General features: G+C 37.4%; 1 protein-coding gene across 1 annotated transcript in view; it reads right to left on the bottom strand.

The window, feature by feature from the left end:
• The window catches only part of ecpas (Ecm29 proteasome adaptor and scaffold), a 111,543-nt gene that overhangs the window by 43,450 nt on the left and 53,592 nt on the right, over positions 1–14,501 (bottom strand). Inside the window, exons 13-23 of the mRNA XM_048527982.2 lie at positions 13,624–13,690; positions 13,407–13,529; positions 12,562–12,665; positions 11,703–11,829; positions 9,946–10,026; positions 7,480–7,699; positions 4,710–4,801; positions 3,719–3,850; positions 2,378–2,540; positions 1,221–1,393; positions 142–243 (exon numbers count right to left, since the gene is read on the bottom strand). Coding sequence (XP_048383939.2) covers positions 142–243; positions 1,221–1,393; positions 2,378–2,540; positions 3,719–3,850; positions 4,710–4,801; positions 7,480–7,699; positions 9,946–10,026; positions 11,703–11,829; positions 12,562–12,665; positions 13,407–13,529; positions 13,624–13,690 — 1,384 coding nt within the window. The remainder of the gene's footprint in view (positions 1–141; positions 244–1,220; positions 1,394–2,377; positions 2,541–3,718; positions 3,851–4,709; positions 4,802–7,479; positions 7,700–9,945; positions 10,027–11,702; positions 11,830–12,561; positions 12,666–13,406; positions 13,530–13,623; positions 13,691–14,501) is intronic.

Raw genomic sequence — 14,501 nt, 5'->3', positions numbered from 1 at the left:
AAGCTGGGCAACTCTTGCCTGTCTTGTTACAGTCACTTAGAAATTGAGGAGGAATACAAACTGAAATTCACACTTGTGTTGCACAATACAGATTTGAAAAGAGATGCTTGGTTCTCAATGTCTGTTTAGTGCAATGCTTACCTCAACTGAGCCCATCAATCCTTGCAAGAGCTTCTTTTGATGAGGAAAATCACCATCACCAACAGGCAAATAACCCAGTGTCTGTACTGCTCGTTCCTTCATCTACAAAATAGAACATAATTGCCCGGTTGTTGTAATTAATAACTAGATGTGATTAATGATCGGCAGTTAAGCATGATGTTTTCTATTTCTCTTCTATTGACCACAAAAGCACATCTAAAGTGAGCAATATTCCTGATGATTAGGAAGGTGATTAAAAAGCCCATTTCTTTCCCCCCCATAGTTCCTCTTAAGTCAGATTCTTTCTGCAATGAATTATCCTTATGGCTACTCTTCAGTGCTTGAACATCATCTTTATGCACCACATTTGAAGTAATAACCTTTCACATACATCTGATTGGTTGAATGAACTCATTTCTGCTCTGTAAACTTCAAAACTTTAATTATCATTTGTTAGACTAACTCGAATATAATGTTGTTTTACATTAAGTAATAGTTTGGAATAAGATTAACAATTTAATTTGTACACTTTGATGCCAAAATCTGGCATTTAAAAATGTGTGACTTCAACAATGGCAATGCAAACACCTAGCATGCACGTATGAATGTCCTCCTGAAGATAATCATTAGCTAAACCTCTTTGTTTAATACAGGAGATATTGAAACTTAAAAATAACAGTCCTAAAATCTCATTTTGTAATTTCAAATACTTGGTATCTCAGCAAAACAAGATGACAAAAATCTACTTAGAAACTTGATTTGTTTCAATCTATTCCCACTGATAAGGGAATCTGCATTTTCTGAAGTTAATTTGTGGGTAATCATATTCTGCAAGGTATCATTTGGAAAGTACTAGTCAGTGCCTGTGTTCGAACATGTAAGGAAGACAGACTTAAGAATGGAGCCTTGAAGACATGTGAAAATGTATGAAATTTCTCTTGAAAATAACGAACTGATATTTGACAAAGATACATTGAATGACTGATGCCCGTGCTATTGGTAGAAGTCTTGCTCAATTAGTCTCGTCCCAAATAAAAGCAACACAAGTATAAAGACCTGTTATAAAGGCTGACCCTCACCTTGTTACTCTCCTTGCTTGAGCGGATTTTAGCTAACAAGCTCTCCACCAAGTGCAGTTTTGTGAATCCAGGTCCTTCATTTATGATAGGCAAAGCACCATTTCTTCCAATTTCACCAACTGCTACACAAGCAGCCATGGCCAATGAAGTGGATGCATCATCTAAAAATGAAGCTGAAATACATGGCATATTTAGCTACCATATTTAAAATGAAAGGATAAAACTATCAGTCTTGAGATATGATAATAGCTGAATCACTAAGAAAAAAAACTATTTATTTTTGCTTTCAGTAATCATAACTTCATGAGCATATGGAAGGATCGTATGCATCTTGTAGCAGCTTCATCCATTCATGAAGCCACCGGTCACCAAGCTTCTAAACACAAAAAAACTTAACAGGGTACTCTACTTACTAATCTGCAGCACACATTTGTTTTTCAAACAATTCAATGCCCAAAAGCAGCTGATAGGTTTCATGTGCAAGGAATGGAGGGCTATGGACTAAGGGCAAGCAGAAGGGATGAGTTTAATTTGGTACCATGTTCAGCACAACGCTGGAGGCTGAATGGCCTGTTCCTGTGCTGTACAGTTCTATGTGGCTAGGAAGGTAAACATCTAGGGAGGCTGGTGGTGGTGGCACACACGTGGGGACAATACTGTATACAGTTCTGCAAACTGGGACGTCTCCCAACAATGTTAAAAGCTACAGCACAGACATGGTCAGCAATCTACGGTTCTACAACTGCTATCATAAGAGTAAATATATTAACAAGTGGAAGTAGTGGTGTGAGATGTCCTTACCGGCGATGAACATTTGGAATTGTGCCTTTCAGGCAAGGTTTCAAATGGCAAACACCGAAATTTGCAGGAAGAGCATTATGCTTTATGAAACCATTCTGGTTAAGTGCCCAAAAGCACTGCCAAAGCAAAACCACACAATCAAGAACTTGTCTAAATGCCCGGAGGAAATTCAAACATCCTCAATCTTTCAAAACTATTTTTAACAAATTGTAACTTCATTGGGTGAAATTTCAGGTAAAAAGAAAACATTGGGCAGCAAGATTCACAATTAGAATAACAGCTGAATAGCTCGATCGGGTGCTCTGACAAATAAAACACCGAAAACATTATAGAGAGTGATATTGCAAGTTAATTACTAATTGTTTCTGTGGTAGATTGGATTAGTTGGTCTTCCAGTGGTTCTTCTGTATCCGAATGTTCCATATCTTGGATTTCTAAACTTGCTCTCTTCTTCCTGGCCAGGTACCGTCCTATCATAAATCCTAAAGCCAACAATGCTCCGTGCTGTGTTTCAGGGCTCTACCAAAAATAGAATGTGAAAGGTCTGTTACTTTGTTGCTCTTAATTATGTATAATATTGACGACACTGGACAGAGTGAAGACTCTAGGCCCTGACAATATCCAACTGTGAAGAATTCAACACACCCCTTGCAAAGTACACTTATAATGCCAGCATTGCAGAACAAAAGTGGAACATTCTCAGCTATATCCCATTTCCAAAGCTAAGATAAATCTAACCAATCCAGCTATTATTCTATCAAACTACTCCAAGTCATCAATGTGAAGGAAGAGGTCATCAGCAATGCTTTCAGAAGTCATTTATTCACAAATAGCTGACCCAAAGATATCAGTTTGGGTTTCACTAGAACGACAGTTCTGGGTCTCATTAGAATTATGGACTAAAAATGGAAACAAATGGATTCTGCTGGCAATCTTTAGGTAATAAAGCAGTCTGTACCACATCCATCTAGTCCGGGACAACATTCAGGCATGGGGTGATTAGTGCTAAGTAACATTCAGATCATAAAAATTTCAAGCAACCACAAGAAAAAGCCTAACCACCTGCTCATGATAATCATTGGCATGACTTTTGCTGAGTCCTCTCTTATCAATATTCCATTCACCAGTGACAAAACTGGAACAGACACATGAATGTTGAGTGGCAGACAAGGTAACTGATGCTGGATGTTCTGTGGTGAACGAGTTAGCCCCAGATTCTGCAATGTATCTCGGCCATCACTCAAGTAGAAATCAAAAGCATGATGAGAATTGTAAGGATGGGTGCAGCTACCACTCGTGAGCTTGACATCATTCAAGCCAAAGCAACTATTTGATAAGCATCCCATTAACTAGCTTAAAGATCAATTCACAACATGTGTGGCTGCAATGGAGACAAATATATCATGCCGTAAAGCAACATGCGGAAACTTCTTTAGATCATAAGGAGTTCCTTCTTCTCATATACTGCAATGCTGTAAGGGAGCCTACTACCACCATCACTCCTTTTCATGGATAAAATCAACATTCCAAAGAGTTACTAACAAGATAATGCATCAGCCCCGCATTATTTGCCTGTACTTCTTCTCAGATGGGGTGCGTAACCTGAGGACATTCAAACAATGAAAGTGAGAAGACAGCAGTGCAAGATAAATTGGCAATACTCAACAAAAGTTTAATTAATTAAGGTAAGTACTTACACCATCTTTCGTGCTCTTAATGAGATTCTGAACTGCCATTTGCAAGTCATTCCCAGACATAACAGATAGCACTACTGCATAAAGCTCTGCTGCCAGTTCACGGATCTCATCTTTATTTGTGTTCATGAGGGCCTTTTAGAAAGTGGAGGAGGGAGTGACAATTAAGACAGGGGAAACAATTTATCAATCATATTTCTTAATTCTTAAAAAAGTTCTTTTTTTTACCTCCATAAGTCAAACTTTGAAGACAATTTAAAATAAAATCAATGCTCAAGCTAGTCAGGGAATAATTTTGACAAAATGTAGTTGAATTTGCTTCTGTTGCAAAACTGCAATTGGAGAGAAATGAGATTTTGTTTCCACCTGAAGTAAATTATATTACACTCAAATGTTTTCAGATTTATGGATTAAATTTTATATTAGCCAAAATGCCCTGTCAAAATGGTCTTAAAAATTAAGATAAACTTCTTTGTGTGCACTTTTTTTTGCATCTTTTAGAAATGTCTCAAACTGTGATCATTACAATTATGGAGAAATGCAGCAACCAGTTTTTGAGGAGCAACATCCCATCAACAGTGCTGACATGAAGAATAACATGCTTTCCACCCTTTAATAGGGAAGTATCAGCTAAAGGAGCTCAAACTTTCCTCAAACTATTCCACAATACCTCTGATATCCATATCCACCTGAATTAGGCAGATACGGCTCCAGTTTAAAGTCTCATCCAAAAGATGGCAACAATCTTTCTGTTCTACGGCACATCTTCAGATTGGGTTGCACACGTGAATCCTGGAGCAAACCTGAAACTTTAAACCTTAAACTAGCAACAAGAGTGCTGCCAACTGAGCCAAAGCGGCTGAATGCACTTTTATTCTTAATAAAGTGGGGAAAAAAATTTAACCTTCATGGGTATAATGGTCAAAAATTAGTATTCAATGCCTGTTTTAGTTTCATCCACAAAAAATATTATTTCAGCAGATAATGAGCATACCTTAATCCAATCTATCTTGTCTGTGAACTGTGCAGCCAACTTCTGTGGATAGATTGAGACTACTTCCAACAAACAGTACATCACAGGCAATCCTTGCATTTCCAGGCAGGAGGACAGAAAAGAAGAGCAACAAAATCAAAGCAGAAAATTAATTGGAATATTTGGTATCATGAGGCATGATACTTTATATCATTGCCACTCATATGCCTTCACACACAAATCAGGAAGTCAGTCAACGTATACTATCTTCTGCCCCAAATTCATTGGTTTCTCAATATAATACCTGCTCTGGCAGCAGGCACGTCATTCTCTCCTGAATCATTTATTCTGTTTGTATTATACAACTGAGATCTGAAATTGATGCACCAATAATCAGTTGTGTGCAAATATTCAGCACCTGATTAACTGAAATGGTCTTTTGTTTTAATCAGATTATCTTTTCTCAATTCACATTATGAAATGAACTTTTAGGATGCATCCATCTGAACAAGGCTAGGGAATAAAGATAACAAAGTGTGGAGCTGGATGAACACAGCAGGCCAAGCAGCATCTTAGGAGCACAAAAGCTGACGTTTCGGGCCTAGACTCTTCATCAGAAAAATGAAGGGTCCAGGCCCGAAACGTCAGCTTTCGTGCTCCCAAGATGCTGCTTGGCCTGCTGTGTTCATCCAGCTCCACACTTTGTTATCTCGGATTCTCCAGCCTCTGCAGTTCCCATTATCTCTGAAGGCTAGGGAATAAGATGCGAAGTTGTTATCGAAATGCTGATAGAACTTTGATGTTATAATTCACAATACCTTAGAGAATCCAATATGACGCTTCTATTCCATTTATCTCTATAAGACTGTAAGACATTGGAGCAGAAGGAGTCCACTTGGCCCTTTGAATCTGCTCTGTCATTCAATAAGATTATGACTAATCCAATAATCCGCAACTCCACTTTCCTGCCTTTCACAAATTACATTAGTCTACCTCAGCCTTGAATATTTTTGACATCTCAACCCCAACAGCCCTCTATGGTGAAGAATTTCACAGATTTAATACGCTCAGTGAAAATGTTCCTCCTCATCTCTTTTAAATAAGGCATCAATCACAGTGAGATCTGCGTCTGAACCTTGTCAACTGTCCTACAAAATCTTTCTTGTTTCAAAAAGGTCAGTCATCTCATTCCTCTAAACTCCAATGAGCACAAACCAAATCCACCTAACCTCTCCACAAAGAAAAAAGTCCCTCCAAATCCGGAGTCAGTCAATCTAATGAACCTTCTCCAGATTGCCTCCAATGCCAGTACATCTTTCCGTAGATAGGGGAGTAATACTGTTGACCGTACTGTAGGTGTGGTCTGGCTAGTGTTTTGTTAAGTTTCAGCAAGACTTCACTATTTTTATACTCCATTCCCTGTGAAATAAAAGCCAACACTGTATTTGCCTTCTCTATTACTCGCTGAACTTGGATGCTAGCTCTTTGTGATTCATGCACAATTCATTCCCTTGTAGTTGAACATTTTAGACTAGATTTTTCCAATATAAAAAACAGACTGTGTCAGCCCATTTAAAACGGCTTACAAGATCAGTGAAATTCTAGGCCTTTTACAAAGTACATCTTTTTCAATGTCAAGTATGGCACAGGTCAAATAGACACATTTGTACTTCAGATTTCTGTGGTCTTTCTCCACTTAAATAATATTCATCGCCCTTTATTCTTCTTGCTGAAGTGCATAACTTTACATTTTCACATTATATTCTATCTGCCAATTTGTTGATCACTCACTTAACCTGTCTATATCCCCATATAGATCCTTTACATCAGCCTCACGACTTGCTTCTGAGTCATATCTACAAGCTAAGCTATAGCAAATTCACTTCTCTTATTGGAGGCATTAAATGTATATTATAAATAATTGTGGCACCAGCACTGACGTCTATAGCAATGCATTCTCTTCAGGTTGCCATCCTGAAAATACCCACTTTATGCCAACTGTGCATTCTAGTACTAAGCCAATCCAATCTCCATGCAAATATACTACCTCAACATAATGGGTCTTATTAATTAGTCGTGCATGCCACATCTTATCAAATGCCTTTTAGAAATCTCTCTACTCTGTGTCCGTAGCCCTTTATTCTTAAACATAAAGCCTTCTCTTATACTGGAAGTTGTAATCCATAAGGGTTCTTGGCTAGTTCCATGGATGTTGCCTGTGTTCATGACAATTACAAAATGTGGCTAATCCACACACCACTAATTTTCATGATCTATGTTAAATCATTTCTTTTTACAAAAAAGTACATTTAGTCTGCTACCCTAAACATGTATAATCAATTAACCCTTGTGACACTCTCAGAGTACATTTCAGAAAACTATTGTAACCAAAACATGTATTCTTAGTTTCTACAATGGGACACAAAATAAAAGGGAAGAAACGAATAAATAATGGTTAGGATACTGACAGCTGCCAAGAGCACAGGAAACAACAAGAAATGATGAACAGGTGCAAATGTTCTCTCAAAGATAAGAGCATGCACAGATTCAATACAACCTGAAGGAATCACACAGGCTTGTTGAAAATAACAGCAGTGCATGGCTGTGCAAATTAACTTAAATAATGCTTCAAAGCAAACAGGCCTTGCACAAAAACAAAATCAAGACAAACTTTGCCAGTCCCAATCTTTCTCAGCTTTCCACAAGCTGGCTTATGTTCCAAAGGCTGGCATGACTTTCAGTTCATAATTAGAGATAATTATGTTCTCCCAAATATTGCGATTGATCTTACCTCCTATGGCTGATAGTAGCTGCTCAAGAAGATCAATGTACATTTGCACTGGATTAATTTCGCCATTCTTTAATGACGATGGTGAAATTAGAGAGTCAGGAATCAAACTTCTGACATAACGACTAATGGCTGGAGCTTGGTCCTGCATGTCGACGAAACTCTGAGATATGGGTACCACCCCTGCACTGTGTGCCAGGCACATTCGCAGGTACAAGATAATCTATAGACATAACCAAATTCATAACATTAATATTTTAAAGCAAAAAACTACGTTTTCTAAACTGTGCCAGAGGGAGGAGTTGTTCAAATTGCTTTCAGATCCATGGGTCTGGATTTAATACGCTACATACCTCTCCATTGTTGCAAGGGACAAGCAGCTTGCTTAACCTAGTATACAGCTGACTAAATCGAGTTTGATGTTTACTGAAACATTACATACATTACTCCTTCATGCACTATTTTAGACTTCTTCAAGACATTGAATATAGTTAAGTAAAAAGTCATCTGTTGTTGTAGGTAATGCAAGCACAAATATTGCAACAAATATTATTTTGATTTGGCATTGTTAAGATAGTCTTGTGACTGCCAAGATAAAATTGAACTGTTGAAAGGTCAGAAGGATCACCAACATCTTGATTTAGTACCACAGCAGCCTAATTGAATTCAGTTTGACAAAGAATTAAGAAGCTTAATTTCTTTTTCTCTTATTCCCAAATTCGAGACAGAGCATTTTAGAGTAATAAGGGCCTCCTCCAAAGGATTTAGTGAGCAAAATACACTGCACAATATGATCTGGTGGAGATCTTCTCAGGACTGAAGCAGCTGATCAGCTTGGAAAAGTCGAAGATCATGGTCAAGTGCTTTTAGCATTCCTGTTTTGGAAGGGTCAGTAGTGAGGGGGAAGAAGGCAATTAGATAGTAATCAAACTTCCAATCTCAATCTAATAACTGTTGATGGAAGAAGTATTATCAGCTGAAATAAGACCAAGTTCAACAACTGTCAAATTGATAGTCTGTACCAACAAAACACTGCAGCTTGCAATAAAAAAAACAGAAAATGCTGGAAAACACGGGGTGGGGGGATGCAGAGTTAACATTTCACATTGATGATGTTTTGCCAGAACAATGTCCAGGCTTCCAGCACTTATATAAACAAACAACATTAATTACCTTAATTTGAAAGAAATTTTTGTTAACCTCTCAACTCTACAGTGAACACAAAGTATTCTAACTCAGAGGTGAAAGTCCTTGTTTTAAATATATCCAATTTTGTGGTAATTTTGACAAATTCGGGGAGTTTTACATAGAAATATAATGGGAGATGGTGTTTCAGCTAACCAAATGTATAGTCAGAGCTTCAAACATTTTGTTTAAGAGTGTTCTTCCTGCATGGCACGCGAATACATTTTTCCTTACAGTTAGAAAACTGAAGGTTGACAATTTGGGAACAGGAGAATCCCTGCTTTTCAAACATTTAAATTAGCAGTTAAGATCTCAACAGAGGCCTGTAACTCAAAAGAATTCGAATTCCCAGCTATTAATTGAAAGAATGACACCACTAAATTTCAAGTTTAAACAGAAGACTTCATAATACAAGAATTAAACAAAACAAATACTAAGAACACTACATTTGGCTCACATATTCTTCAAGCCCAAAAATATCAACAGAAACCTATGTTCAAATTTTATGACTACTCAAAACTTGTTCTATATTTTATAGAATTTTCAAGGTTCCATCATTTTTCTTGGCACCAAACCAAAGGTTGCCACAGCTCTCAGGAATTCACCGAGTATTCTCAGTGTTCCCACCATTCTCATAGGTATGAGAATATTTAGGGTCCTTTCACTTGGCAGCCCTCTCTCTCCTTAAGCACCTAGTTCAAGCATGGGCCTCATTCCATGGTTGCTCAGTGACACCAAATCAGAAATACACTTGAAATACTTTCTAACAACTCTCTATTCCCCGTCCAAGCTGCTTGAGAACTCTTGATCCAGTCTTCGACTACCTTTCTCAAAGGTGCTCACAGATTAACTGACTGATTATCTAAAAAAAAGAATAATAATCCAAGACAAAGGGTACCTCCCTGCATAACCTATTTTTGTCGCAATTTGGCACACCTGGAATGACCTACATGACAGGAGTGCTGATTGGTTGACAAATGGATTCTAATTGGTAGAGGTAGTGAAATGGAGAATGCATCCCAGTAATTTTCAAGCACTGTAATATGAAACGTTTACTTGAAAATTTGAATGCAACAGAATTCTTTATTTGGAAACTTAAAGAACAGTTAAGATTTGAGTCGTCTTTTTATTAACCCCACACAATTTATCACACTAACTGAACCTTTCTCCTCTCGTTATTCAATTTAAATCACCATCTTCTTTATTATTTCATCATATGTGATTATACTAGACAATAGTATTGCAAATAGACCATGTGATTGTCTTCAACTAATCAGTTCTTACCTCATTGTATGTAGCAGGGTTAAATGGCAGAATGTATGTTCCTGCAGTATATTTTGCTGATGTTTTTATCCTTTGAGAGGCCTGAGGAGATAGAAAAACAAATTCAGAATACCTATTCCTACTGTCCACCAGAGGACAGAAGGAAGTAGCCAAGCTGTTTTTAAGGGAAAAATGCATAAACCACCTGTCAGATTCTTTATGCCCTTACTTAGGCCATTAAGGAAATTTATAAAAGGAATGTGTGAAAGTGCAACAAGGTGAGTTGAGATAGAAGAACATTCACATTGTTATTGAACGACTGCTGACTCAAAGAAACAAAAAAAAAATCCAATTCCCTTTAGTCTCTCTTACTTGTTCATAGACTGTGGGCATTGTTGGTCAGCATTTTTTGCCCATTCTTAATTAATGTGAAAATTTGTTGTGGTAAACTGCCATCTTAAACCACTACAGTTCGTGAGGTTTCGGTATACCTGCAGTGCTGTTAGGGAGGAAAGTCCAGGATACTGATCTAGAGACAGTGAAGGAATAGCGAGACCGTTCCAAGCCAAAACATTGTGTGGCTTGCAAGGGAGCTTGAAGGTGACGCTTCTATATATCGGTTGTCATTGTCCCTTCAAGAGTTCACAGGTTTGGAAATTTACCAAAAGATCCTTGGTGAGTTGCTGCATCTTGCACTTGGTACACACTGTTGCCACTATGCATCAGTAGTGAAAGGAGGAAATCTTCAAGTTCGTGGACAGGGCACCAATTAAGGAAGTCTGTCTTAGATGATGTTGAGCTTTTGATGAGGCTATGCTCGTCCAGGCAAGTGAAAAATATTCTAGAACATTCCTGACTTGCGCCTTGTAGATGGTGGACAAACCTTGGGAAGTCAGGAGATGATTTACTCTGCCAACCTCTGACCAGCTCTTATAGCCATTGTCTGGTCAATGATAACCTGTAGGATGTTGATAATGGGGGATTTAGTCACAGTAATCCCATCAATATCAAGAGTATCTATCACATGATGACTTTACTGCTTGGCATGCAAGTCCAATGCTATCGCTTCACCAGGTTAATAACTTTCAGCATTTTTCAAGATGACTAGTGCTACTCCTGGTAACTCTCTCCTACATTCTTCATTATACCAGAGTCAATTGCCTAGCTTATCGATACTGGTAAGAGTGGGAGATATACCAGGCCATGATGATATAGATTGTGTTTGAATACAATTCTGCTGCTGCTTAGAATCTCAGTACTGCATGGATGCTCAGTTTGGAGTTTCTAGATTTGTCAGACCTTCACACAGACTAAGTATCATTCCTTACAAACAAATCACATTAAAGCTGCCTTTAGGTATTCAGCACAGACATTACTATGGAATGGTTTTCTTGTCACCCACTAAAATGTTTTGCTCCAACAATCAGCTAAACAATTGATAAAAAATGCAAATAGTCAAAGCTTGTGAAAAATTGTGATGTTTATGTCTAAGAAACCACGTTTTTAAGGAAAAGCACTTAAGGATCCAAATGAACCAGTGAATCTGAATGAAGTGAAGTTTTAGCCACCACCAACACAGGCATAAACTGCAGGCTATCTGATTAGGTTTGTAACTTAATTTGAACAAAGCAACTTCACACCAGTCAGTAGACTGCACAAGTTGTTAGAATGTTCGCATATTACATACTCTTAACACTAGTTATTTATATTAGTGAAGGTGGAAAGGAGGAGACACGAATGGAGCTCCACTATAACACTTTTGAAAAGAAAAATATTACCTTATCTTGAATGTAATGGACCATTTCAGGAAACGATGGCATGACCTTAGGGGTGCTTTCCTTTTCTGTTGTTTGATTCGGTAGAGCCCTCAAAACTTGTCGTGCTTCCCCATACACTTCCTCTCTCCTAATTTTAAAGAGAGAATTAGAAGATCATCCATTGGACTCTGGTTAAAAATATCCTTTGCTGTTTTCTGTTTTTACAAACATGCAAGTAGACCGTAGCAAATTCACATGCTTTTATGATGCATATACACACAATCCATTTCACTTCCAAACACGTTGGCAGTACACAGTAATAAATATTTAAAAGTAAAAAGTGCTCTGAAAAGCCAGGTTAATTTATTATTTTCTTCAGTGTATTCAATTCCCACAAATTCCACGCTCTCTTGTCCACACCCCTATTAACACAAAGTTGCCCTTTGTGTTCATAGCCCCACATGATAACTCTTGGTCCAGTAACATCATGATTTTAACTTCTGTGTCCTTGTTTGCAAATTCCTCTCTAATCTTATTTCTTCCATTTCGTTAACTTCCAACAACCACATAACCTGGAAGATGAGTTTTTCTCCAATTCTGGTCCCTTGGGCATTTCTGATTCTCATTGCCCCACTGTTGGCAGCTGTGCATTCAGCTATGTAGTCCTCCAGACCCCTCTTTTCTCCCTTAAAATGCTCCTTACAATTTAACTCTATGATCGAGCTCTCTGTTCCCATGTATCCCTAGGTGACCAGATGTGAAACTGAATAAAGCTACTGTAAAGCACTTGAAATTTTTAACCATAATAAAGATGCTGCATAAAAATGTATACACTTAGTATTCTATTGTATTATATTTCCTGCCATGACTGAAAACTTACGGATCTCCTGCAGCAAGCAACAGCATGTATCTGGATGGTATATGGTCTGAAGCAAACACTTTGCTGGCAAATTTCACAGCAACTTGTCGGACCTGCACTTCAGGCTAGAAAAAATAGCAAGAGTAATAATTGCAGAAATCCTATTTGCATTGTTAACATGATTTCATTTTTCTTTCTGCTGCTTCTTAAAGGGAGTCTCACATACCAACAGCCATTTCACAGACTTTACAACTTGTTTCAGAAATTTCTCATGTACTGCATTCAGTACAGACATAAATATTTAATTTGCCACACGCTACATCATGTTTACAGAACCTGACAGCAACAGGAAAACAATGAAATGTTAAAGTTTGCTCTGACATTCTAAGTCATGGCTACAAACGTTAACTATAAGTTTAATACCTTGTTCAGTAGGAAGACAAAAGTCATAAATGCTTGTCCAGTCAAATTAGCACTTTAAAATCAAGATCAAAATTGTGTATAAATGACCAAATAATTTGACAGAAAGTAAGTACACTGTTAATGGTCATCTGCAAATTAATTTACAAAATGCTTAATACATTATGTTAACGCAACATGGGCTACAACCAACAATTATACTCATCTAGTTCTCTCCACATATCCTTCAGTGAAAAACATATCCCCTTTCACATTAATGCAATCTGGGGTTCTCTCATGATATCTTCAATTGACTCGGAGTCAAAATCTATTTGATAACAAAGTGCTTTGGACATTCTATTGCATCAATGGTTTTACATAAATGCAATATTTTGTTTAAAATGGTCACAATATGAAAGGTAAAGTTTATATCAGTCAACAATATTTGTTTGTAGGTTTGGACATACCTTCTCCAGATATGCAGCAACTAGAGCTTCCATGAGTGTAAGAGAAGCTCCTTGTAAAGAACAGTATGCTCCTACCATCATAGCCAAAGCTTCCTGAATGGAAAGCCTGATATCAGGAGCTTCCTATCAATATTGAAAAAAAGATTAAAAATCCCCTATTTGAAATACAATCAGGCATTATAACGCAAAAGGACAAGTTCAGAGAATTTCCACATACCTTGCACATTGCTTCAAAAAACTGCTGTACCAGTGCTAAATCTTTTGTGAAAAGTTGTGGTAGACGGCTGAATATGTAGAATAAAAAAAAATTTCAGTGACAAAATATGATGGTTATGCAATATTTACAGATATCTATATTTTCCATGTTTTAAGCATAGGAAAATTTTCATTGTATTTCAATGAATATTTCAAAATCTTAAAGTGGTACAAGAATAGCTACAGCAGTTTTATTCATTTAAATTACTTGTAAAAACTCTTCCCTCCTCATGGTTTTCTGTTGTGATTTGTCTTCCCCACTCTCCGTACTGGAGGGATAACAGTGCAGACAAGGCCACATGAAACTGGAGTAATCCTGCTCTGTCAATCACCAAGATCATGACAGGCAAGTGCCAATGGAAGAGATAAGTGTATCTAGCATTTACAACTTAACCATTGTTGCTACTCAGAGTTAGAGAAACTGTTTAGTGCCATGTCAGACATATCATATTTCCAACGGTCTGTTCCAGCAAATCTGATTCAGCAAGTGATAGCTTATTATTGCCTTTAGATTTCTGTGTACAAAACATTAAACCATTAAAAACAAAACTAAAATTATTGCTCCGCAAAATAATTCATACGTGGGAAACACAAAGCTCTCTTGCTACAGATTAAAGAACATATTCGTAAATTACTTGTGCTGACAAGTGGAAGATAAGTGATTTCTTTAAGAACTTAAGAATTTTATAGTTTCATACCTCCGGTTTACAAGCCTGTTACACCTTCGATGTCATATTTACTTTCAACATAGTGCATTTCAATTCACTTTAAATTTTATTAAACTGGGCACTGTTTAATTTTAACTGTACAATGAAAATGCTTGGTTGCCCTTTCATAAAA

The sequence above is a fragment of the Stegostoma tigrinum genome, chromosome 3 (assembly GCF_030684315.1).
Source record: "Stegostoma tigrinum isolate sSteTig4 chromosome 3, sSteTig4.hap1, whole genome shotgun sequence".
Lineage (NCBI taxonomy): Eukaryota > Metazoa > Chordata > Chondrichthyes > Orectolobiformes > Stegostomatidae > Stegostoma > Stegostoma tigrinum.
The sequence above is the reverse complement of the archived record's forward strand: the minus strand, read 5'-3'. Positions and strand labels throughout refer to the sequence as shown.